Here is a 25,511-nt window from a genome sequence, read left to right as displayed (position 1 = left end):
TAATATTTTTGTTTTCTTCAGATCTTCGTGGAAGCGCTTGAGCAAAGATGGCTAGAGGTAAGCCTAGATCCTGTTTTATTTGTTTCCGCTGCGCATGTTAGTTTGAGCATAATATGTTTATATGTTTTAACATTTTTTTATCTTCAAACGTTTTGTCATTATCAAAATTTATTACTTTAAATTTGTAACGTTTAATAGTTATGATCGTTTGTCATTTATGAGCCTTAAAAGAAAAATTTGTAGTGTTTACATTTTTTGACCGTTTCTATAAATTGGGTTCCCAATGCATTTGAGAACTTCTTCTTCTTTGGCTAAAACCTCTAACATATTTTTCCAGCGTGCATTCATATATTCCAACATGAATTTGGTTTTAAGCCATAAAGCTATTTGTTATACTATTAGCTTTTCTACAAGAAAAATTATTCTGAAGTCCCCCATCCACTTTGATCAAAGGGTTGTTCTATTTGATATTCGTTCTTGGAAGTGTGTCCTTAACCAAGATAGACGCTATAGTCTAATCCTGTGAGGTTGCGTGTCAAGAGATCCGATCACATCGAGTCATACACTCCGGAAGGTACGAATCAACCTTTAAGATTGTTGAAAATAATATGATAATTGATTTGTTTGTCAAAAGAAAAGCTTAATTTCATGTGTAGGTGTTGACAGTGAAAATATTTTGATAAAATGATTTTTTGATTATTTGCATTCAATTTTGTGTTATTTAATTTGTTTGTCAAATAATATTTTCTTGTTAGGTCATGAATCTTGAAATAAAAGTTGAATCTTTTATAGATTTTTGGAACTTAACAATTTTTAATGTATTGCGTTGAGTTTATTGGAAAACATTCATAACAATTAATAATAGCAAAAGTGAGTGATTACTCATGTTGTAAAGAAAAAGAAAAAAAACATTGTTGATTGTGTGCAAAGAATACCACTTTGCTGAATATTCTTGCAGGTAAGCACATAGTAAGAGGAAGAGATGTGGTGTGCATGTTGAATTGATCGATTTTCTTGACACCCAGTTGGTGTGTGATGACTTAGCCTATTTTGGAAAATCTTGGAGTAAATTAAACTGTTGGCTCTACGGTGAATTTTTAAATTCTTATTCATATGCCTTGATTTTTTTTAAGATTCATTTATTAAAAAAATCAAGTGATGAAGGTCCTTGATTGAATTAAAGCTGGAGAAAATTTATAATTAATTACATGAATATTGTATATGATAAGCGGCATATGTTGATCGATCTATTTGAAAAAAGAAATAGCATCTAGCACTTATGTTAGTTATAGAATGCTAGATTAGCATGAATACTTTAAAAGTATTTGCTAATTTTTCATCTATATCATTTAGCCTTCAATTTTCCTAACATGCTAATTAGGAATAAAATATATGTGATTATTGATGTTCCTATTAGAGTTCATTTAATATTGGAAAAATCTATCATATTGTAAGATTGATACCAATGGCGTTTTTATAACAGAGAGCCAATACTAGTTGATTATTATATGGTTGAGCCTAATACTTTGCATATTTATTGAAGCTTTAGTTGAAAAGATTGACTCATGGAAGTCACATTTCTTAAAGCACTTGTGTGCTATTAACGAAAATTTATTTTCTTGTTCTTAATTTGTTTGTACATTAATATTTGGTATGATAGATTTATACATGTAAATCTAGGCTACATCAAGCAAATAAAAAGATATTATGAATGTTACAATTGTTAGTTTTGGGCTATCCACTAATGTGTGGGGGAAGCCATTTTTTAGCTTGTCATATTCATAGCTTCATAAGAAAATTAGTAAAACTTCTTATGAATTTTGGAAAAATATTAAGCCTAGCTTGAAATACCTCAAAGTGTGGGGGTGTTTGATAAAGATTATGTTACTCAAGCCTAAAAATGAGGAAACTTAGTCCTAGAATTTGTGATTATGATTTTATTGGTTTTGCTTGTAATAGTTCATGCTATGGATTTCTTGTTATCAAGATTGATGTTTTAGATTACAATATTATTAATGAATCTGAAAATGCTATTTTCTTTAAACATATGTTTCCTTTGAAAAATAAGGAAAAATTATTGCATGAATCTTTTGTTGCTTCTAATAAATTCGCTGATGATGTGCAAGAATTGAGAAAAAGCAAGCAAGCTAGAAAAAAAAGAAAGAAGGAATTTTGGTGATTTTATTGCTTATATTGTTGATGATGATCCAACATGTTATGGTAAAGCAATTAAATCTATTTGATGCATTTGTTTTGGTTAGAAGCTATAAATGATGAATTGGAATCGATTATGGCTAACCATATTTGGAACTCATTAAGTTACCTCATTAGACCAAGTCACTTGGTTGTAACTAGGTGTTTAAGAAGAAGCTTAAACCGGATGATACAATAAATAAGTACAAGGCACGCATGGTAGCTAAAAGTTAAAAGCAAAGGCCAAATGTTTATTATTTGATACTTATTCTCTGGTTACTAGAACTGTATTTATTATAATGTTATTTGCCATTGCTTCTATTTATAAACTTGTTGTACATCAAATGAATGTCAAAATTGTTTTATAAATAGTGAAGAGATTTATGTAGAGAAACCCAAGGGACTTGTAATCCAGGGTCAAGAACACTAAGTATTTAAATTGGTGAAATTCTTGTTGGATTAAAGCAAGCTTCTAAATAATGGCATGAAAAGTTTGACAAGGTAATTATGTCTAATGCATATTGATTAATTGTGCAGATAAATGCATAGCAATTTTTTATAATAATGAATGTATTGTGAGGCAACTTATTGAGACCAGTATAATTTCCATGGAATGTGTGAGGTCAAAAAGGAATTTTGCAAATCCTTGACCAAGCCACTAGCAAGAAGGCTGGTGAGCAAAACATCGAGGGGGATAAAATTGATGCCCAAATTATGACACGGTGATTGATACCCAATCTCTGTGATTGGAGATCTCATAAATGAGGTTTAATGGGAAACGAAATCACAAGTGATCATGGTGAGGTATTGTCATTCTATGTTTATCCACTATCTTGTTGAAAAAATAGTGATGAGTCCATCCTTATGGTGTAAGACAGTACAAGATGCATAATGGTTAAGGATGAGTTTAAAACTCTTAATGGATCCATTGTCCCTACATGTTGGGATGGGGTGTACTCTGCACACACTCTTGATGGATACCACCTATGTGAGTGTGGATGTGGTGCCGCTTCCTATGAGACTTGGGTAGGTGATAAGTCTTGAATTATTTGATTCAAGACCCATTAATTTGCATTTGTTAGACCTAGTTTGAGTTGTATATATAACGTTTTGTTGTAGTTTTGTGTTATGTCTTATTTTCAGGTCTTAGTTGAAATCTAGTTCAAAACACTTGAATTAGACCTGAAAATACATCAAGGGCAATTTGGTCATTTCTAGAGTTCAAGGTTGATATTGAAAAGATGAAAATCGTCAAAGGCATTTCGATCGATCGATTATTTGTAGAGCCAATCATTTGATCGATCGACTTTCAGTCGACCTAACTTCGATCGATCTAGATGCGATCGATCAATTCTCAGAACATGATACAATTGATCGATCGAAATATATTTGATCGATCAACTTCACATCTTCCAGAAGGTCCAAATATTTCATAATCTTTGTGCAATCGAAATCAAAAGTTGAGTTCTATGGACAAAAATGGACGGCGACCAGCTCTGAATACTTGGCTAGAATTAACTCTTGTAGTCTTTTTGTAAATCCAATTTCCTATATATATGGAATTAGGATTTAGGTTTATTTTATGCACCTTTTGGGAGGTTTCGGATTTTCTCAGGTGTATCACTTTAATTTCTTGTGTTTTAGTTTACTTTGATGCACGTTTTCTAAGCTTAATTCCAGAGAGCTTGTTTCCTTTGCATTTCTTCTTTAAATTTCAAGTGTAGCTTAGGTTTGTTCTTGGTTTTTATTTTCTTTGTAGTCCGAATTTCCCTAGTTTAATATAGTTGCTTTGGATTCATTTTCTTCTTATTTCTTTACTGTTTTCCTTAAATTTCATGCTTAGATTAGTTTAATCATGTGTAATTAAAGCCCTTTCTTAGGGTTTTGATCAAACTCTTTTCCAAAACCATGGAATGTTCTTGATGTTATTAGGATTTTCTTGATGAATGTTTGGTGATTGTATAAGACTAAAGGATATCAAAACTCATGCTAAAAGGTTTTGTTATCAATATTCCAATCTAATTAGTCATGAAAAAGGGATTTGCTTGTTTATGAGTTTTCTTGGATTCTTGAGTAAAACTAACGTTCTTGAAAATAAGAACGATGTCTTTTATAATTGTTCTATTTGACATGATGTGTGTTTACCTATTAGAGTCATCTTATAGGGTATGCTAGGGAGCATCGGTCGTTTCACACCTTTGGTAGTCTAAATCGTTTTTCAATTATAGCGTAACTTTTACGTGATGTGATCGGTGTGAAACTAGATACCTTATCATTGTGACCTAGTTAGGATTTTCATGTATTGTGTATGCTTATTAGGATGTTTTATAGAGTAATAAGTTAGGGAGCATTAATCACCCAACACCTTTTGTAGTGTAAACGTTTTCAATTATAGATTAATCTTTACGTTGGGTTGTTTAATGTGAAACTAGGTGCCCTATAATTACGTCTTAACGAAAGTGTTTTCATGTCGAGGTCGTCGTCATGGTTGACGCCCATTACGCGCTCATATCATGCATGTAGGAAGATCCATATAGACTTTAAGCATTTCATTGGATGAGGATTGGATAAGATCATTACCCAAAGTTTCCCTAAGTTTATTTTAAATTTGTTTTAATTTTCTGCTTTCCTTTACTTTACTCGTTGTAGCTTCAATTCTACAACATTTACTTTGTTTTTATTTTTTTTGTTAAGTTAAATACACTCCTTAATTATCCTGTTATGCAAAACAACCCTCCAATATCTGTGGTTCGATAACCCTTACTATAGTACAATTGATACAACTATTACGAGTGGTAAAACTTTTAAATTTAAAACCCACGTAGTCGATTTGCACTACCAGTAGGTCTTTAGAGCACTTATAAAACCCAGAGGCGCATGGCTTGTATAAGGCGCCAACTCGCTATAGAACAACCCAATTTTTTGGAGAAAGTTATGTGGGTGATAAGTTTGGTCAACTTGTGAATTTAGTTAAAAGAGTTTAACTCTACCACGATTCATTAAGTTCCTACTTATTTATCCTAGGTGCGGTTAAAACCTTCAGGTACCACATTGATGCATGCTTTCAATCTCCTTATATATTCTAGTGTTTGTAACATGTGGGGGATTGTTGTAATATGTGTGTTACAAACATTATTTAATTTTCAGCCATCTTTAAATGTTTTACCATTTGGTATTAAAATATATTCATAAGCTTTTATGGCAAAGGAAAAAACTGATTTGAGTTTTTATTTTGTAATCGTTGGTTATTAAAAATTGTTTTTATGACTTTTTGATCTTCAAACGTTTTGTCATTATCAAAGTCTATTACTTTTGATTTGTAACGTTTAATAGTTATGACCATTTGTTATTCATGAGCCTTAAAAGAAAAATTTGTCGTGTTTACATTTTTTTTACCGTTTTTATAAGTTGAGTTCCCAATGTGTTTGAGAACTTCTTCTTCTTTGACTAAAACCTCTAACATATTTTTCCAGTGTGCATTTATACATTCCAATGTGAATTTGGTTTTAGGCCATAAAGCTTTTTGTTATATTATTAGCTTTTCTACAAGAAAAATTATCCTGAAGTCTCTTATCTACTTTGATTAAATGGTTGTTCTATTTGATATTCGTTATTGGAAGTGTGTCCTTAATGAAGATAGACACTATAATCTAGTCCTGTGAAGTTGAGTGTCAAGAAATCCGATCACATCGAGTTATACACTCCGAGAAGCACAAATCAACCTTTAAGATTGTTGGAAATAATTTTGGATGGTGCACAAAATTTTTGTTGAAATAAAATAATACCAATCTGAAAATTAACAATTAAATAAACAATTGTTAAATAAATAATTGGTTGAAAATATTATTGTTGATATGTAACAGTCCTCAAGAGTTGTTATTGATTTCAGAACTGAAGTGAGAGAATTGAGAGAGACGAATCGAAAGAATTGAGATGGAGAAAAGAAGAAGAGGTTGAGATTGATGAAAATAGGGTTTACAGAGCACAATGGCAATTCTAGGAGACAAACACCTCCAGATCCAATTCTAGATCACAACCAAATTGAATGAATACCCCTCACGCCTCTCTGCCCTCTTATACCAGTTCTAACAATAAGTCTCGCCTAATAACAGAAACAAAAATACAAATGCACTAAGGAACTAAACGGCAGCGTTTTATTTTATACTAGTGCTTAGTATTGTTGTACGCCTCTAAGCTCGTCACCTTAATGCTACACTCCTCTGAGCCTGCCACCTCATGAGCCATGTGCCATCTCTAGATCACTTTTAGAACAGCTTGTTACATCACCCCCTCCTTTAAAACACCTTGCACGCAAGGTGTGGATAAGCATTCTTCAGAGTAGAATATTCAACCCAAGTAGCATCCTCAGCAGACTGTCTATCCCAGCGAATCAACAATTCAGTTAAGGGACGATTGTTTTTGGGTCGAATGCGGCGAAGAAGAACCTTTGCTGGTTCAGGCTGAATGATTCTAGCTTCATTCACTGGCGGCAGGACTAGAGTGACCACTGTGGAAGACCCAAGTTTGGGCTTCAATTGGGACACATGGAACACCGGGTGGATCCGGGATGAGGAAGGCAAGTCCAATTCATAAGCTACGGTTCCTATCTTCCGCAATATAGTGAAAGGTCCATATAACCGAGGAGCCAGCTTGAGAGACCGACGGCCCACCACTGAATTTTAGCGGTATGGTTGCAACCTGAGATAGACTTGTTGACCAACCTCCAATTGCCTCTCACTTCTTCTTAAATCTGCGTACTTCTTCATTCTCTGCTGAGCCGTTTTAAGTTATCGCGGAGAAGAGTGAGAAGTTGAGACCTTTCTCTGAGCAAAACATCCACTGAATCAACAATGGTAGTTCCTGGTACATAAGTCAAAAGGCGGCTGAGAGGAATTCCATAAACTGCCTCAAATGGTGTCATTCGGATGGAAGCATGCCAGGTAGTATTATACCAATACTCAGCCCATGGCAGCCAAGAGGACCACTGTCGAGGCTTGTCCTATGCAAAACACCGGAGATAATGTTCAAGACTTTTGTTGACTATTTCAGTCTGTCCATCAGACTGAGGATGGTAGCTAGTGCTCATGCACAGAGTGGTGCCTTGAAGTCGAAATAACTCCTTCCAGAAAGCATTATTGAAGGTGGTATCCCTGTCCGACACGATGGATGTGGGCATTCCATGCAACTTGAACACATTGGAAATAAAGGCTCGAGCAACTCCAACTACTGTATATGGGTGTGGTAAAGGAATGAAATGGTTGTACTTAGACAAACGATCCACAACCACCAGAATCACGGAATTTCCTTGAGAATTAGGAAGTCCTTCCACAAAGTCCATGTTGATGTTAGACCAAATCCTATTAGGTATAGGAAGTGGTTGGAGAAGTCCAGCCGGAAATGTAGTCTCATGTTTGTTTTGCTGACACACAGAGCACTCCCTTATGAATTTCTTCAAGTCCTTTTTCATTCCTTTCCAGAAAAAATCTCTCTTTGCTCGGTGCATAATTTTCTTATTGCCCGAATGCCCGGCCATGGGATCACTATGGACAAACTGGAGTACTTGATCTTTAAGGTGATGATTGCCTCCAATCACCAATCGGACCTTATAAAAGAGCAACCCATCCCTCAAGGCATACTTACGTTCATCCAAACTGCCACTGTTCCATTTGGTTAAGAGATCATGCATCTCTTCATCCTTCTGATAATGGCTCTTCACTTCTGCCAACCATGTAAGAGTAGGAACGAACAGGATAGAAAGGCTCACCACACCATTTTCAGTCCAACCTTCTCTTCTAGATAAGGCATCTGCTGCCCTATTGTATGCACCCCTCCTATACTCCACCTGGAAGCTATATCCCAATAGCTTGGACAACCACTTCTGTTGGAATGGAGTTCCAACCTTCTGTTCCAAGAGAAATTTGAGACTCTGCTGGTCTGTTCTCACAATAGAAGTCTGGCCAAGCAGGTAAGGCCTCCATTTCTGGACGACAAAGACAAGAGCAAACAGCTATTTCTCATAAGTTGACATGTGCAAGGCTCTTCCCTTTAAGGCTTGGCTGAGAAAGGCAATTGGCCTGCCATTCTGCATCAACACAACCCCTATTCCCACTCTACTTACATCACAAAGGATTGAGCAAAGTTCTGTAGGGCCAGTATCGGGGCTTGTGTTACAGTTTCTTCAAAACTTCAAAAGCCTTTTTTGTTGCATCTGTCCACACAAAGGAATTCTTTCTAAGCATGGCTGTTAATGAAGCAGCTAAGATGCCATAATGCTTAATGAATTTCCTGTAATATCCAGTAAGTCCCAAAAAACCCCTCATAAACTTAATGGTTGTAGGAACCGACCATTCATCTATGGCTTGTAACTTTCCAGGATCAGCCCTCACCCCATTAGCAGACACAATATGACCGAAATAGTCTACTTCAGGGCAAGCAAATTTACATTTGGAGCGCTTAGCAAAGATTTGGTTAAGTCGAAGCAGATCCAAAGTGATTGAAAGATGAGTGAGGTGAGTTTTAAAATCCTTGCTATAAACAAGAATGTCATAAAAAAATACAAGGATAAATTTTCGGAGGTGTGGTTTAAAAGCATGGTTCATCAAACTTTGGAATGTGGAAGGAGTATTGGTCAAGCCAAAAGGCATGACCAAAAACTCATAGTGACCCTTATGGGTCCTGAAGGCAGTTTTGGGAATGTCTTGCTCAACCATCCTGATTTGGTGATAGCCAGATCTCAAATCCAGCTTAGAAAAAACTCTTGAACTCCACAATTCATCTAAAAGTTCATCTACAACAGGTATAGGAAACTTATCTTTGATTGTAACCTTGTTGAGTGAACGATAGTCCATACACATTCTCCACGAGTCATCTGCCTTGCGGACCAACAGGACTAGTGAAGTTAATGGGCTAGTACTTGGCCGAATCACCCCTGTTGCAAGTAGTTCCTTCACAATCTTCTCTATCTCTTCCTTTTGATAGTAGGGGTATCTATATGGCCTTATGAAGACTGGTTGTACCACTTCCTGCAAAGTAATTGAGTGATCATAAACTCTATGAGGAGGTAGTTCAGTCGGCTCCTTAAAGATATCATCATAACTGGCTAACAAGTTTTCCAAGCTAACCACCTCTTCCTGAGTCCAATTCTGACTTTCCTTACCAAGAGATTCTGATTCAAAGCCCACTAGCTGCAATAAGATGCCCTTTCCACTCTGTCTAGTGACCTTGAAATTTTTAGCACCCTCCAATTCGCAAAGACTCCTCTGCTGCAACCCTTTGAGCACACACTTCCGATTAGCATAATCAAATTCCATTGATAAAGCTGCAAAGTCCCACAGAATTGGGCCCAACAACTTGAGCCATTGAATACCCAAGACCAAGTCACATCCTACCAAGGGTAAGATATATAATTCTACTATAAACTCAGTCCCTTTCATTTTTAGTACCAAATCACTACTCTTGCCCGGACTATGAACCTCTCGTCCATTGGCAACCTTCACCTTAATTGCTCCCTGGCCTTCTGGTTTTACGCCTAACAAGGTAGCCAACTTCTCATCCAAAAAGTTATGTGTACTCCCGGAATCTACTAACACAATCACTTGCTGTCCCTTCATCGTGCCAACTACCCTCATAGTTTTAGGGGTAGGAGTACCAGTGATGGCATTTAAGGAAATAACAGGTTCCTCTTCTGTAACTTCCTGTAAAGTAGCCTTATCAATCTCCTCCAACTCCTCAGTTTCTACCTCTTCTATCAAAAACAATTTTGGGTCACCTTCACATACATGTCCCTTACTCCATTTAGCATCACAAGAGTAACAAAAACCTTTCTTCCTCTTTTCTTCCATTTGTGCAGATGAGATCTTCTACACCGGCACTAAAACCCTACTATTATCCCCTCCCTTAGCCTGTCCAAATGTAGAGTTATGTTGAAAAACCTTAGATTGTCCTGGTAGACTCATCCTAGGTTTATAAGAATTAGTAACCTAACTGGAATTTCGAAGCTGAGTGCTACTCCAGGAATTCTTAGTAGGTTTCTTTGCATTGGACAATAATTCCTCCTAAATTTTAGCTAAGGAGTAGGCATCTGTCATAGACTTAGGATTAAACATCCTAACCGGAAGCCTAATTTCCTCCATTAAACCTCTAATGAAGCAACTCAATTTCAAATTCTCCAATAATCCAACTACTCTATTAGCCAACAACTCAAACTGGGACTTATACTCCTCTACACTGTCAGTTTGTTTTAATGCCACAAGAGACTCCATTGGATCATCATATGAACTCCTACCAAACCTAATTTGGAGAGCTTTAGTAAACTCATTCCATGTGGTTAGGTTATTGCAATTGCGCATATCCTGGAACCATACCAAGGCTTTTCCCTCCATATTGAAACTAGAGATTGTAAATCTCTGTGAATCAGACATACAGTAACAATCAAAAAACTGGGAGGCTCGATAACACCAACCTTCCGGATCTTCGCCATCAAAGTGAGGAAATTCTAGGCGCAGAGGCCCGGTCTGAAATGCTTCTCCACCATTAGTCGCCGTCTGAATGAGCGGTTCACCATTCCTGCTAGTTTCACCTTGTCCAGGATTAGCATCACTATGCTCCGGATCCTTGAGCTTGAGTTGCAAATTTAACTGTCGAAACTGTTCCTCCTGCCTTTTGAGCGTTCTGAACATCTCCTCTTGCATTCGGCAGATTTCCTCCTGCGACCGGATGCTAGATTGCACATCCGACTGGTTTTGCTGCATCTCTGCTTGTACTTCCGAAATCACCACATGCATCGTCTGCATTCCTTCCTGTAGCTCACGAAGCTCAATTGAACTTGATCGTGTCTGCGTCATCTCCGATGGAACAAACTTGAGAGTAGGAGAAATGGATTGAGGCTCTAATACCACTTGTAACAGTCGTCAAGAACTGTTACAGATTTCAGAACTAAAGTGAGAGAATTGAGAGAGAGGAATCGAAAGAATTGAGATGGAGAAAAGAATAAGAGGTTGAGATTGATGAAAATAGGGTTTATACAGCACAATGGCAATTCGAGGAGCTAAACACCTCCAAATCCAATTCTAGATCACAACCAAATTGAATGAATACCCATTACGCCTCTCTGCCCTCTTATACCAGTTCTAACAATAAGTCATGCCTAATAACAGAAACAGAAATACAAATGCACTAAGGAACTAAACGGCAGCGTTTTATTTAATACTAGTGCTTAGTATTGCTGTACGCCTCTAAGCTCGCCACCTTAACGCTACACTCCTCTAAGCTTGCCACCTCATGAGCCACGTGTCATCTGTGGATCACTTCTAGAACAGCCTGTTACATGATACTAGACCATATTTATCCGAAATAATAATAATAAAATAAATACAGTACAAGAAATTAAAATTAAAGTATGGAAATATCTCATAATGCTATAAAATCACGCAAGAGCGTTGTTCTTAAAGGTTGATTCGTGCCTCCCGAAGTGTATAACTCGGTGTGATCGGATCTCCTGATATGCAACCTCCCAAGATTAGACTGCAACGTCTATCTTCGTTAAGGACACACTTCCAAGAACGAAGATAAAATAGAACAACCCTTTGATCAAAGTGGATGGGCGACTTCAGAATAAATTTTCTTGTAGAAAAGCTAATAGTATAACAAATAGCTTTATGGCTTAAAACCAAATTCACATTGGAATCTTTGAATGCACGCTGAAAAAATATGTTAAAGGTTTTAGCCAAAGAAGAAGAAGTTCTCAAATGCATTGGGAATTCAATTAATAGAAACGGTCAAAAAACGTAAACACTACAGATTTATTTTTTAAGGCTCATGAATGACAAACGGCCAAAACTATTAAACGTTACAAATCAAAAGTAATAAACTTTGATAATGACAAAATGTTTGAAGATCAAAAAGTCATAAAAACAATTTTTAATAACCAACGGTTACAAAATAAAAACTCGTAAATATATATTTTAATAAATTAGTTTTTTCCTTTGCCATAAAAGCTCATGAATATATTTTAAAACATTTAAAGATGACTGAAAATGAAATAATTTTTGTAACACACATATTACAACAATATTAAATTAGTATTTATAAAAAAAAATAAAAAAATTAAGGATTGATTGTCACCATTACATAATCTAACGTATATAACAATCGTATAATTCTTTACAAAATAATATTACTCTTAACAAAACGCAAAAATTGGTGCAGCAAACTTTTTTTTATTTTTTACTTGCTTCATCCATGATTGCACAGTTGGCTATTCGTTATATGATTAGTCTAAATTTACTTTTCAGATTCAGTTATTGTATACATAGCTAAAATTATTGATTTTCCTTCTTGAGTTAGTCTCCCTTCATAACTACATAGATTCTTCTAGAATTAAAGATCTTGAAGAAAAAAAATTTAAATATGTCAAAAAAATCTTTCAAAGTTTTTCTTACAAGCCTTGTAACACTCCACTTCAAAAACATAAAATTTAAATGTAAAACTTGAAGTTTAGCAAGATGTTGATAGAAGGATTAGAGGAAGTAAAATAAATTAATAATTAACGTGGGTGCTTAGGTAAGGGGATATTAGAGCAAAGGGAGTGTTAAGACTAATTGAAAATTTTACACTGAAGGTTCATTCTTACCCGCTTTATAACAAGTTATGGATAATGTTGTGGATGTTGGCGTTCCTCGGCAGCATGCGATGGTGGTGGGCGGTGATGCAATGTAACGCCCAAGATATTAAATAAGAGTTTTCAACTCAATTTAGACTAATTAAGTAAGTGATTAAATAAAGGAGTGAGAAAGAACACTTAGAAATTTGGTTAAATTTGAATTTCAAACTCGTGTCTAGACGGGGCATTATCGTGTTCAAATGGGTGGCACAGAAAGTTTCCAATTCAGGGTGTGTCCAGACGGGTTGGACAGAAAGTTTAGTTTCATATGTGTGTCCGGATGGGACATTCAAGTGTCTGGACAGGGTCCCATTCGTGTCCAAAGGGGTTGTAGACGAGATACCTCTTTAAGGATTTTCAAACATTCCATGTTCGGGGTGTCCGAACGACTCACTAGTCCGTCCAGACGGGAGTTTGTATAAATAGCTGGAACCCACAGTTTTAGCTCATTTTCCCCATTCTCTCTCATCTCTCTCATGATTTTCTCTCTTTTCACACCTAGGGTTTGTGTCTAAACCTTAGGTATTGATTTGTAGAGATATCTAAAGCTAAATCCAACTCCAAAAATGCGATTCTTGGTACTAGATCGTTGTTTTCACATATTGGCTTTAGGTAAATCCATAAACCATAGCTTTTCTTGTAGATTGAGCTAATTTTTGGGGTTTATGTTTAATCCCTCAAATTTTTTTGAGGGCTTTTGTGCTTAATGGAGTTCTAAACTATATTCAAGGTACAGATTAGGGTTTCGTGTGGCGAAACTTCAAAGTTCGTCGGAAATCAAGTGGCGCATTACAAGGCATATGTTGGGGAATCCATTGTAAGCTCTCTCTCCCCCAAGCATATTAGGTGGGTATTTTACTCATTGAGAAAAGATATTAAGTTTTATTGCTTTAACTATTTTTAATGTTTGAAAGCTTGGTAGGCATATCTCTTACTAAGTTAAAAAATGATTTTCAAATGATTTTATAAGCATGTTATGATTGTTTGAATTCGAGCTAATAATATGTTGTGATGCATGGTTTAAGAATGCTTCCGATTGTTTGAATCGTGTTGATATAGATTTTGATGATGGTTTATGAGTTTTAAAATATGCTCGATGAGATTTGAGAATTAAGATATGATCTAAGACTTTTATGATGACTTGAGGGTTTCATGATCTGTTTGTAATTAATATGGAAAGTATATGATGTTAAATGATGCATGAGTGTTTGAAAGCATGGACACGATGATTATATGACACGAAACAAGAACATAAAACGCTGAACCAAGACCGTTTGGGTTGAAGTCTCATCGGCACCATGTGTAAGACTGTCTGGGTTGAAGTCCCATCGGCATCAGCCATTAGGATATGATGAAATGAATGAAAAGCATGCTTGACACAATGATGATGTATGCCATGGTTTACTATGGGTTACAACCGGTTTGCATATGATGATTTATATGGTTTTTTGCTTAGATGTACCCGTATACTTGTATTTCGCCGAAGTTGCGAAGTACTTGTGTATGTGTATAGCTCAGTATTGTGATATTTATATGGTGTGATATATGGTTTCTTGCTTGGATGTGCATGTATGCTTGTGTTCCTAGAAGTTGTGGAATGCTTATATATGAGTACAACTGAGTTATATGATATACAAATATATATGATGTAGATGGGTATATATATATGTATGCTTCCAAGTAGGAGATTGGAACATACACATACATTCACATCTATGTAGTATGATTTCACATGTTTATAAAACGCATGTGTTTACCCCATTAACTACAAAATGTTTTAAAATGAAGTATTATTCAAAGGTAGTTGTTATTGTAAACACATGGTAGAAAGAAGGAAATGTTGGCTTGTTGTGAAAATTTAATGAGTTTTATACTGATGAGACTGTAGACTCATTAATCCGCCTATGTTATCGTGAGATTCTATGATCGCATAGATGTTTCTTTTGTTGTATGTTTGTGCTTCATAGGTCGTAGATCGTATGCGAGCTTAGAGGTCGTCAAAGGGATTCCTTCGAGTTTCTGTCTGGTGAGGCTTTGACTTAATACAAGTCAATCTCTCGTTATGTTGTAATGACTTGTACATTGTTACAACATTTTGAGATGTAATGATATTGAGAAATGATGTAGAAGCTCTGGTTAGTTTATTTGTTATGTTTATTAGGTCACTTCAAAGGCAAAAATTATTACAGCTGTTTTCGTTGCGTTAATCATTTTAAGAATGTAAAAGTAGCGTTTCGTGGTTACTTGAGAAAATTTCCTACTTCGCCCTTGAATTTAGGTCGAGACGTTACACGCAAGATTTGGAATCCCATAATGATACAAACCTTGGATATAACTCTTCCTTGAAAACTGGCTTGTAAGGGGAGGGTGCTCGATAACTTTTATACACATAACTAATATTAGACTTAACTCATGTGGAACACTAGGATCGTAACATGCTACCACGCTCTGCAGCCGATGTCCACGACGGCCCACTTTATTGACACTTACATGACAGTAGCATTTTCTCTTTTGACGACTCCACTTATCTATCAGTATTTAATATCTTCATACTATGCTCATATATAGTACCAATACATTTTAATCCTACCTATATGTTGCCTCCTCCATGAATCAACCACAAAGCCGCAACCCATTCAATCTCATTGTTGACGAGCTGCATCCATTCTCATACTCAACGTGGTGGCTAGCTCTAATACCAAATGATACAAATCTTAGGTAAAACTCACCCTTAAAAACCGGCTTACAAAGGGAGTGTGCCCAAAAGCTTATTATATACACATAATTAAGATTGTACTTAATCCATGTGGGGCACTATGATCGTAACATAACACTAGGAACCCTAGATTTTTATTTCCTTAATAAGCTGTCTGTGTATATTTTGCTTTGATTTCCCTAATAGGCTAAATCATAGATTTTTCTTACCTAAATAAGTCCTGCTTTATTCTATAAATTATGTGTAGATAACGTATTAGCTATTTTCCTAATAAGCTAAACCCTAGATTTTCTTACCTAAATAAGTTATGTATATCATTCTATAAATTCAGTGTAGATGCCATATGGCAATTTAATGATGAATAAACATAATTTTGTCTAAGGCAATTGGAGGTTGATACCCTCAAAGTGATCAATTGGAGGTTCAAGTCCCTCAAAGCAATCATTTTATCCCCTTTTCAATATAAAAACCCTTAGGTTCTAATCACATAAAGATTGGGTTCTATAATAACAAAGTGCAATGTAGATTGCCACGTCCATTTGTATAAGAAGTTAAAATAAAAACTAAAGGGATATGTTATTCTTACATCATATTACTCTACATCAATTTTATACCAAGACACATTGGGTGTGAGATCTATGTATATAAAAGTTCCATATACATAGGTCTCACATCCAATGTGTCTTGGTATAAAATTGATGTAGGGTAATGCAATGTAAAAAAATCATTTTTCAAACTATAATACCCTTTAACACTAACAACGAAAATATCAGAGGATGTTGACCGTTGATGATTAGCGCCCGAAAAGTGCTGCTTGACATTCCCGTCTACCGGGTAGGACGCCAGCTAAATTTTGCCATCAGAAATCTCCCATGCGATGCCATGCCATCGAATTCGTAATCAGCAATACTTAAAAGCACTTACAAAAAAAAAAAAGAAAAAAGAAAAAAGCAATACTTAAAAGCGACTTACAAAACCACCAACTCCTGATTGCACAAACATGACCTTTTTATTTAACACTTAATCAAGTAGATATGACAATAATGGATACCTCATGCTCTTCCAAGTTAAAACAGAAAAAGATGAAGAAAAAAAAAGTTTTACTGTATATGGAGCCACCATAAAAGCTCCACAATACAACAGGAAACAGAGGCAAAAACGTTGACATATGACATCCCAGGATCTAAATTCATAACATGTAAAACACAACTTTCTCCCTTTACATAGCGCTTGGGCAGGGCAAGGCGGCAAGCATAAGCACAGATCAAGTTATTATTGTCATATGAGGATGCAGCTAAAAGAGCTGCCTAGAAATATGAATGGCCCTCACTTGGTCCACCACATGTGGAAATCCTTGCGCCTGTTAATCTTCTTCTGCAGTTGGAGAAGTCCATAGAGTAAGGCCTCAGCAGTAGGAGGGCAACCTGGAACATAGATGTCAACAGGGACAATCCTGTCACAACCTCGAACAACCGAGTACGAGTAGTGGTAGTATCCACCACCATTTGCACAGCTTCCCATAGAGACCACCCACCGAGGCTCAGGCATTTGGTCATAAACCCTGCAACCACACATTTCAGTATGTAACTCAAAAAAAGTTGCCTCTCCCTTCTAATATTATAAAGGACAATAACACATAAATAAATGGCCTTCAAAGGAAGAAAAAGGATAGAAATAGCCAAGTGCATAGTGGCATTTGAAGCAAGTTCAATTGTCAAAATGCATCGGATGTCCTGATAACCCTCCCTTACCTCCCCACAAAGAGGGGGCAGGGGGCAGGCAGCAGGCGCAAAAACAGGTACTTAAGTTGGTGTTTGAGAGAAGTTATAACATATTCCATAACTCTAGAGTGGACAAACAGCATCACAAGAAAAGTGTGTTCATTTGCATAATTGAAAGCAATGAAGTCAATGTTGTCTACTAGAAAGCTTAAAATAACAATAAAGCAAGCATGTGTTTCCCATGTAACTAGCTCCTGTAACTGTTTCTTACAGCCCTAAAAGCTGGCAAATTTTTTTTGATAAGTAATTTTAGTTTTATTGAAAGCGTAAGGCGCCCCTACGTACACTGGAAGTATATAACAAGAAACACCTAACTAGAACAGGAAAAAGAAGAAAGAAAATCAGCAAAGCTAATGGATAAAGGGTACAAAAAAGCCATCGACCAGAGATACAACGTATGGAGAAACAACTCTAACACCTACTCAAGGGAGCTTTCTAGGTTTTCAAAACACCTAAGGTTTCTTTCTCTCCAAATACACCAAAATAAGCATATAGGCACCATCTTCCACGTTGTAGCGCTCCTTGATCTCCCAGACTTCCACCAACAAGCAACTAGGTCTAGCACACTCTTAGGCATGACCCAAGAAATACCAAAGCGAGAGAAGATGTTGTTCCACATAGCGGAGGCCACATCACAATGCAGAAGAATATGGTCCACTGATTCCCCATCTCGCTTGCATAGGCAGCATCTATCTACAATGATTATGTGCTTCTTCCTGAGATTGTCCAAAGTAAGGATTTTACCTAGAGCTGCAGACCATGTGAAGAAAGCTGCCCTCGGGGGTGCCTGAGACCGCCACACACTCTTCCAAGGAAATCGAGTTCCTCCAGAACACGTCAAGGAACCAAAATAATTCTTAACCCTGAACACACCTTTCTTGGAAGAAACCCAACTAAGGCAGTCTGCCCGATCTCTATTCACCCTAGTAGAATGCAAAACCTGAAAGAAAGAGGCCAAAACATCTACTTCCCAATCATGCACCTCTCTAACAAAGCTCACGTTCCACTGAATGGACCCGCCCAAAATCTCCATATTGTCAGCCACTGACGCATCCTTCACTCGAGCAATATCAAAGAGATCAGGAAACACTTCTTTCAGAACCGTATCTCCGCACCACAAGTCATGCCAAAATCTAGTCCTACTCCCATCCCCCACCTCATATCTAAGAAATCTGGAAAAAGTCTCCCATCCTTTCCTTATGTACTTCCACAACCCTACTCCAAAAGCCCCTGCAAACTCACGGGAGCACCACCCACCCCACAAACTACCATACTTGGAGTCCACTGCAACTTTCCACCAAGCATCTCTTTCCAAGCCAAAGCACCATAACCATTTTCCTAACAACGCACAGTTGAACAACACCAAATTCCTAATGCCAAGCCCCCTTTTAGAAATTGGGGTACAAACCTTTGCCCAACTCACCAAATGGTATTTAAATTCTTCTCCCATTCCACCCCAAAGAAAATCTCGTTGTAGCTTCTCAATGCGAGAGGCAACACACACCGGAATAGGGAACAGAGACATGTAGTAGGTAGGTATGTTGGAGAGAGTACTCTTGATAAGGGTCACCCTCCCTCCCTTGGAGAGGTATAACCTTTTCCAACTAGCCAACCGATTTTCAATCTTCTCGATAACTCCATCCTAAATACGAGTGGACTTGTAGGGAGCCCCCTAAGGAAGACCCAGATACTTTACTGGCAAAGAAGCAACTTCACACCCTAAAATGTCGGCTAACCTTCCCACTTGAACGCCATTCCCCACTGGAATAAGACTAGATTTGGCCAAGTTGACCTTTAAACCCGAAACAACCTCAAATAAGAGAAAGAGACTCCGCAAATACTGCAACTTGGAGGAGCTAGCATCACAGAAAATCAAAGTGTCGTCAGCAAATGGCAAATTTTCATTTAAGCTCCTTCAAGTTTGGTCCAGGTCTTCACTTATTTTCTCCACAACCTGAGTTTGAGTGGTTTTTTTCATTATATTTTGTGTATACTTATGTATCAAAATGCTACCAATAGAGTCATGAACAGCCCAAGCATGTCTTTTCGTTCAAGCATATTTGCCCAACTAAACAACCCAATTTGAAAAGCTTGATTCTATAAAAGCAAGTTTGAGCAACAAAAACAATGGGTATAAAGCCGGTCAAAAACTACTTTAGCAGTTGCAAATTGCCTAGGGGGTGCTCAATGGGCCAGTTATAACTGGCCCACCCACCAAGCTCCGCCCAACCACAACGGTATAATGGGTGGATTTTTTTCCCCATTACCCAAGTTAAAAGCTATAATCGAATCGAGTCAAGCCGAGCTTTGGAATTCCGGGACTGGCTCGTTTATGAGGACCCTTAATCTAGCCAAGCTCGAGCTTGAACTCAAGCTGGGCAAAGAAATGCTTGTCTGAGCTTGGCTTGCTAAAGACTTAGCCTAACTCAAGCTCAAGCTCGAGCTCGTTGAAAACGCCATTCGATTCGGGCCGGGTACTCGACATGCTCGTCTCAACTCGGGCTTAAGTATTAAGCCAAGTTCGAGTTCGGTAAAAAAAACCTGATCGAGTCATTATCTAGTAGCTCTGCTAGCCTTGGGCTCGTTATCAACCGCAACGGCCGCATACATTATGCATTTATTCTTATAATATATGTTATTTATTATACTTATACACCATACATTTTAATATATTAATATACTTTAAGTTTCGTTTGTTGTTTTGGTGAAGTAATTGTTTATCTCTTATTTAGTTTGTTTTGTATGTGCTGTTCTACTTCTACAACCAATACTTTTTGTTAGTTTGATTGAACTACAATTGCCGCTTCATCCAAGATTGTAGATGACTTACGCATATGACTTAAACCCTGCAAAGATCAGACTGTAGGCCCTGCACTACGATCGTACGATTCCACCGCCACATCTAGCAAAGCAGTGAATTCACCCAACTATTATTTATTTCATATATTTAGTATTTCATTTTCATTGGCCACGATCATTTCTCGGAAAAGCAAGAAAATCCAAACAAATCACATTTTTTGCACTTTTCGAGTCAAAGCTCTCTTTCTCTCTCATACAGACACATCAACTCAAACACAAGCCTCTAAGAAAAAAAAAAAAAAAAAAAAAAAACCTCAAACACAAGCCTCACACACAAAACATGACTCTTAAACACAAAACGCATTCAAAAGCCCCTCGCATACAAAACCCTACGACCACCAACAACAAGAAGCTTCCCTCCCCAGGCACCATTGACCATGTCCTCGCCACCGTAGACTTCCTCAAGTCCAAGGGCTTCACCAACCCCAACTTCGCTCGTCTCGCCTTCCTCTGCCCCCAACTCTTCTCCTCCACCTTCAAGCCCACCAATGTCACTCCGGTCTTCAACTTCCTAGCTGCCAACCTCCCTGCTTCCCTTGAGCAATCCCACGGCTTGATCCTCAGCTACATGCATTCTCTTCTCCGACGTTGAGTTTTGTCTTCGACCAACTCTTAATTAATTGAGGCAGCACAATTTGATCTCGCCCAATAACTTGAACGCCCATCTTATGAACACAGCCACAAGTTAAACGAACGGGGCCTAAAAATATGTGTTCACTGAAGCGGATACGGCCGGTCTCCGCCCCCTGTGGACGATGGACGGGCAAAAGGTTCTTGAAACTGTCCCCCTGGCTAGGGCGCAGTTATGGGGCCGGGGTAGGGCTGAAATCTGCCCGTAGGGAGCAGTTCTCAGCCCTATAATCGTGCCACAACCTCCTCAAATAACTTTTGAAAATAAAGAAAAATCTAAAAAGATACACAGACCCAGTGAGGCATGATAAATTACTCTATTATGCAGCACTAGGAGGCCTACTAACACAGACATGCAAGCTCAACAATTCTTCAGAACAAGCCCAAACATGGCAAAGCCGAGATCAACCAACCTTAAACGTGCTTAGTTAATGAAACTGCCATACGAATTCTAGATTAACAATTGAAGATATTGAGTCACTTATTATACAGAAAATGCCCAAGGCTATGCATCCCAACTTGCTTAATAATTAGTTTCTTTTGTAGATAAAGGAAGTTTTACTAAACCAGTTCGTCGATAGATATTTGTAAGCCACTACTACTAATATCTACTTTCAACGATTGAAAAAAGTGGACCAGGGAGCCATAAATTATCCACCTTATTCTGAAATCACAATCCCTAGAGAACAAGATCTAGCAGACCCTCTCCATCCCATTTGAGAACAAGATTAACACGAGGGAAGGAGCCCCCATCCTTATCACTTTCTGTCTTTCACGCAAAAATTTCTGTAACACCATTTGACCGTCGATGCTAGCGAAAATGGCAATCGTAATTGCAAATAAGTGCCTAAGAAATTAACGCGGGTCATCAAAATTGAATCCTACACAATAATGACATCCTATTACGGAAAAATTTCCAGCGGCGAAACAAGTGCAAGCCTCAGATCAATAGTTTAAAACCCTAGAAACCTAAACGAACCCACACATAAACATAGCAAACTAATGGATGAAAAAAAGAAAATGAAAAAGATAATTTAATAAACCTAATATCCCATACATTTCATTTCCCCTGCAACCAAACAGAAAATTAACCAAAAACAAAAAATAAAAGTAAGGAAAGCCTACTTGCGGAGAGCGGGGGCCATCTTGTTGGTGAGAGTGCCAGCGACGATCATGCAGTCGGACTGGCGAGGGCTGGGGCGGAAGATGATGCCGAAGCGGTCGAGATCGTAGCGGGCGGCGCCGGTGTGCATCATCTCCACGGCGCAGCAGGCCAGCCCGAAGGTCATGGGCCAGATGGACCCCCTCCTCGCCCAGTTCATCAGATCGTCCACCTTCGATATCACAAACTCCGCCGTCTTCGACAGCCCCGCAGGAGAGGCAGAGGGCGGTGGGGGCCGCGCATAGGGAGCGGGGGTGCCGGGGCTGGAGGAAAGCCCAGGCACACTGGAGTGGAGGGAGAGGGCGCGCTGGGCCGAGAGCGCGAGTGGTAGCCGCGTCGAGGTTCGGGTCAAGAGAGCCATGGCCGAGCCCTTAGAGAGACGAGGAGTGGAACGGAGAAACAACTAAGGTTCGACAATGACTATTTTGTTTTTAGATGTTAGTTAGGAACTTGTTGGCGTTTGTACACAGTTGAGCAGAATCGGATGCTTTTACAGTTTACTAATGTAAAGAAAAAGATAAAAATATAAAGAGATGAAATAAAAAACAAGAAACTCCCGAAGTTCAGGGAGAGAAACGGGAGGATGAGAGAATTTTTTAGTGAGAAATTAAGGATTGAGGTAAATTAAACGATAATATTTAAAAAAAAAAAAAAAAAAAAAAAAAAAAAAAAAGAAGAAAAAAAGAAAGGAATTTGCTTTTTTCTTTTTCTTTTTTAATTAAGAAAAGAATATTGTTTTAATTCTCGTTACTAATAGCCTCTTCAGCAATATTATGTAAAATGCCTAATAATAAAAAAGTGCAATTTTCCACCTTAGTTAATGTTTTTTCTATACACACCTAATAGATTTATTTACTCTCTTATCTACTTTCTATTAAATATTATTTATCATTATTTGTTTATTATATTATTGTCAATACTCATATTTTCAAACATTCATGCTTTCTAAAGGTAACTCGCTCAGCAGTAACAATGGTAAGGGGTCCAATAGTAATAATAATAATAACTTCATTAATAGCAATAACAATCGGTACAAATGTTAATTGTAATGTTAACAATAGGGTAATAGTTACAACATTAATCTAAATAATCAAATGAAATGGAAAAAAAAAAAGGGAGAAAGTGATTAAGGGAAAGGGGGCGTGACTCTATGGTATTGTAGAAATGAGTGACATAGCCTGAAATCGACAATGGTTGAGCCATGCATGATGAAAAATAAAGTATTATTATTATTATTATTATTATTATTATGGTTGGATGAGTTTTACATGAAGCTTTGCTTAAGGTGTTGTTTTCAGTTTTTTTTCTCAAATTAGAAATATGAGGATAATATGGGTGAGATGAGAAATTTTCTCCCTTTTTCCTTTTTGTATGTCTTGCTTGGAAGTTTGGACTAATCCCCCTTTACTAGGAAATTGATAATTTCTAGTTCAATTGAACCGGAAGGTATCCAGCTAGTTATAAGTGTAGGGGCTTTTTTGTCTTTTCACATTTTTTTTTTGGACAAAAATGCCTATACACTACAACTAACTAGATACTCTCAAGTTCAGTTGAACTGGAAATAATCCTAATACCCTTTAGTAAGAGAAGGAAATAGAGTTTCCATAAATTATATGAAGGAGCAAGATGCTCTATGTCGACGGCAATTTTGTGTTATGGTAGATGGTTACGTTGGGTTGTATTGTGTTCTAAGGCTTGGGTTCTATTCCATTTTCCCCTCAAGGCTTGGGTTAATCCTCATTATATAAGAGAATGAACCCCTCGTCCAACAAAAGAAATGGAGGAAAAAGGTGATGCCACTCCACATTTTTACCTTATAAAGCCGAAAATCAAGTGGTCTTTGTTTCCCAAAAAATGCAAGTGGCTAACAAATAGATTTAGGCCACTAAGGTGCATTAATGATTGAAAATACTTGAGAGGGTGACTGGTTAAGGTTCAAGAAACTAAGTTGAGGTTTGACCATTCAACTTGCTGCATGTGACACTACCATTTGAAGATAGTATTTTCGTTCGAATGAACCCTTAATTCGGTCAAACGAACTTCCACAATTCTATTTTTTTAGGGATTGTTGTGCAATTTTAACACCTTATCGATCGAGCGCTGACGAGCCCATTACACTCCATCTATTTTTTTTTTTGAAACATACACTCCATCTATTTACACCATAATTCTTTTTTATCTTCATTATATATAGTATTTATTTTCTCTAAACTTATTTTTTAATGGTATTTGTCATACACGGGGTTAATCTCCACGTAATCAATGTTTGTAAATGCTTTGATAATTGAAATTTCCATTCAGATTGTCTTATTCATCCTATGTTTTACTAAAAAAAAAAAAATTCATTGGTTTCATGACTCATTATTTTTCTTATTTATTATTTGTAGAAAGCAGCATATAAGTGATGATAGTATGCATGATACAGTAATATGGTTGACTTTTAATAAATTTGCATTATTAAATACTTATTATTGCCCGTAAAATCTGTATACAAAGGTCAAAAACTATTTTATTCCACATAGAATTGGAAATGGACGTGTTTCATTTGATTAGAGATGAAAAAAAGAAAAAAGAAAAAAGAAAAAGAAATATACAAATTATATTTTGAGAAATAAAAGAAAACCCACGTTTAATATACAATTTTGTTTCCTGTCATTTTCAGTTTAATCTTTAAATACTTTTATCAAACAACCTTATAAACAATAATGATGTTCTGGGAAGCATAAATAATTTATACAGGAATACTAAAAATAAACCAAACATAAGAATATCCTATCTGATTTTCAACTATTCGAATGTGGGCTTAGCAATATTCTCAGGAATCTCATGTGGATGCCAGAGCTACTGAGGAGTGTTACAAAAATGTGGGCTCCACCTCATGTGAGAGGGTGAATGTGTATGGAGTGTTTAAGTAGTGTTTTTTTTAGCTTTTTCCGAAGCTAATATTATTCCGAGAATATTAGATTTTCCATACCAAATGTAACAATAGAGTCAAAGCAAACTTAATGCGATGAGCTATAATTTTGTTGAAGTGTTCATGGAGCCAAATTACAATGGCATGTGTATTTAAGACTTGACACTTGTGTGGTAGGTTTTCCCACCTGCCAACTGTTCTCGATCGACCCAAGATGAATATATTAATTTGAAATCGAGTTACAGGTCCCTGTCATTTTCTCTAAACCTCATTCTTTTGGTCTTGTTACATCAGCAACCCTTAATGAACAACATGGAGGCATAGCGGTGCTAAGCTGCCCACGTTTCCAACCCACATGCCGCCTATCAAATATCTCAGTCAAGCTCTTAATGAGGCAAGCTAATGAACATCCCTTGGAACTTAAATTCACCCTTCCGGCTTCAATTTGAAGTTAATTATGTTCCAGGAAGCATTTAAATGGACTTAAGAGGATAATGAAATCAGTTTTCTGTGGAATAATTTGTGAGACAAAATCAACAGGGGATCTATAAACTGACTAAACAAGTTTTGTAAGCTACATTAAGAAACATCTCATG

General features: G+C 37.1%; 1 protein-coding gene across 1 annotated transcript; it reads right to left on the bottom strand.

Annotated features, from left to right (window-relative positions):
• Positions 1 to 16,559: 16,559 nt before the first annotated feature.
• Positions 16,560 to 22,471, bottom strand: LOC133866761 (NADH dehydrogenase [ubiquinone] iron-sulfur protein 7, mitochondrial). Its single transcript, XM_062303392.1, has 2 exons — positions 21,965 to 22,471; positions 16,560 to 17,130 (listed from the first exon to the last, which is right to left on the bottom strand). Exons 1-2 carry the CDS (start codon positions 22,360 to 22,362, stop codon positions 16,896 to 16,898), a joined length of 633 nt encoding a protein of 210 aa, XP_062159376.1. The 5' UTR covers positions 22,363 to 22,471; the 3' UTR covers positions 16,560 to 16,895.
• Positions 22,472 to 25,511: the final 3,040 nt, after the last annotated feature.

The sequence above is a fragment of the Alnus glutinosa genome, chromosome 4 (assembly GCF_958979055.1).
Source record: "Alnus glutinosa chromosome 4, dhAlnGlut1.1, whole genome shotgun sequence".
NCBI classification, from domain to species: domain Eukaryota; kingdom Viridiplantae; phylum Streptophyta; class Magnoliopsida; order Fagales; family Betulaceae; genus Alnus; species Alnus glutinosa.
This window is presented reverse-complemented; position numbering and strand designations above follow the sequence as displayed.

Bases quoted from the DNA above. Each gene is read 5' to 3' on its own strand.
- LOC133866761 (XM_062303392.1), bottom strand. From the start codon at position 22,362: ATGGCTCTCTTGACCCGAACCTCGACGCGGCTACCACTCGCGCTCTCG. The intron at 17,131-21,964 runs GTAGGCTTTCCT...GTGTGGTTGCAG, and splicing joins ATGGCCCCCGCTCTCCGCAA to GGTTTATGACCAAATGCCTG.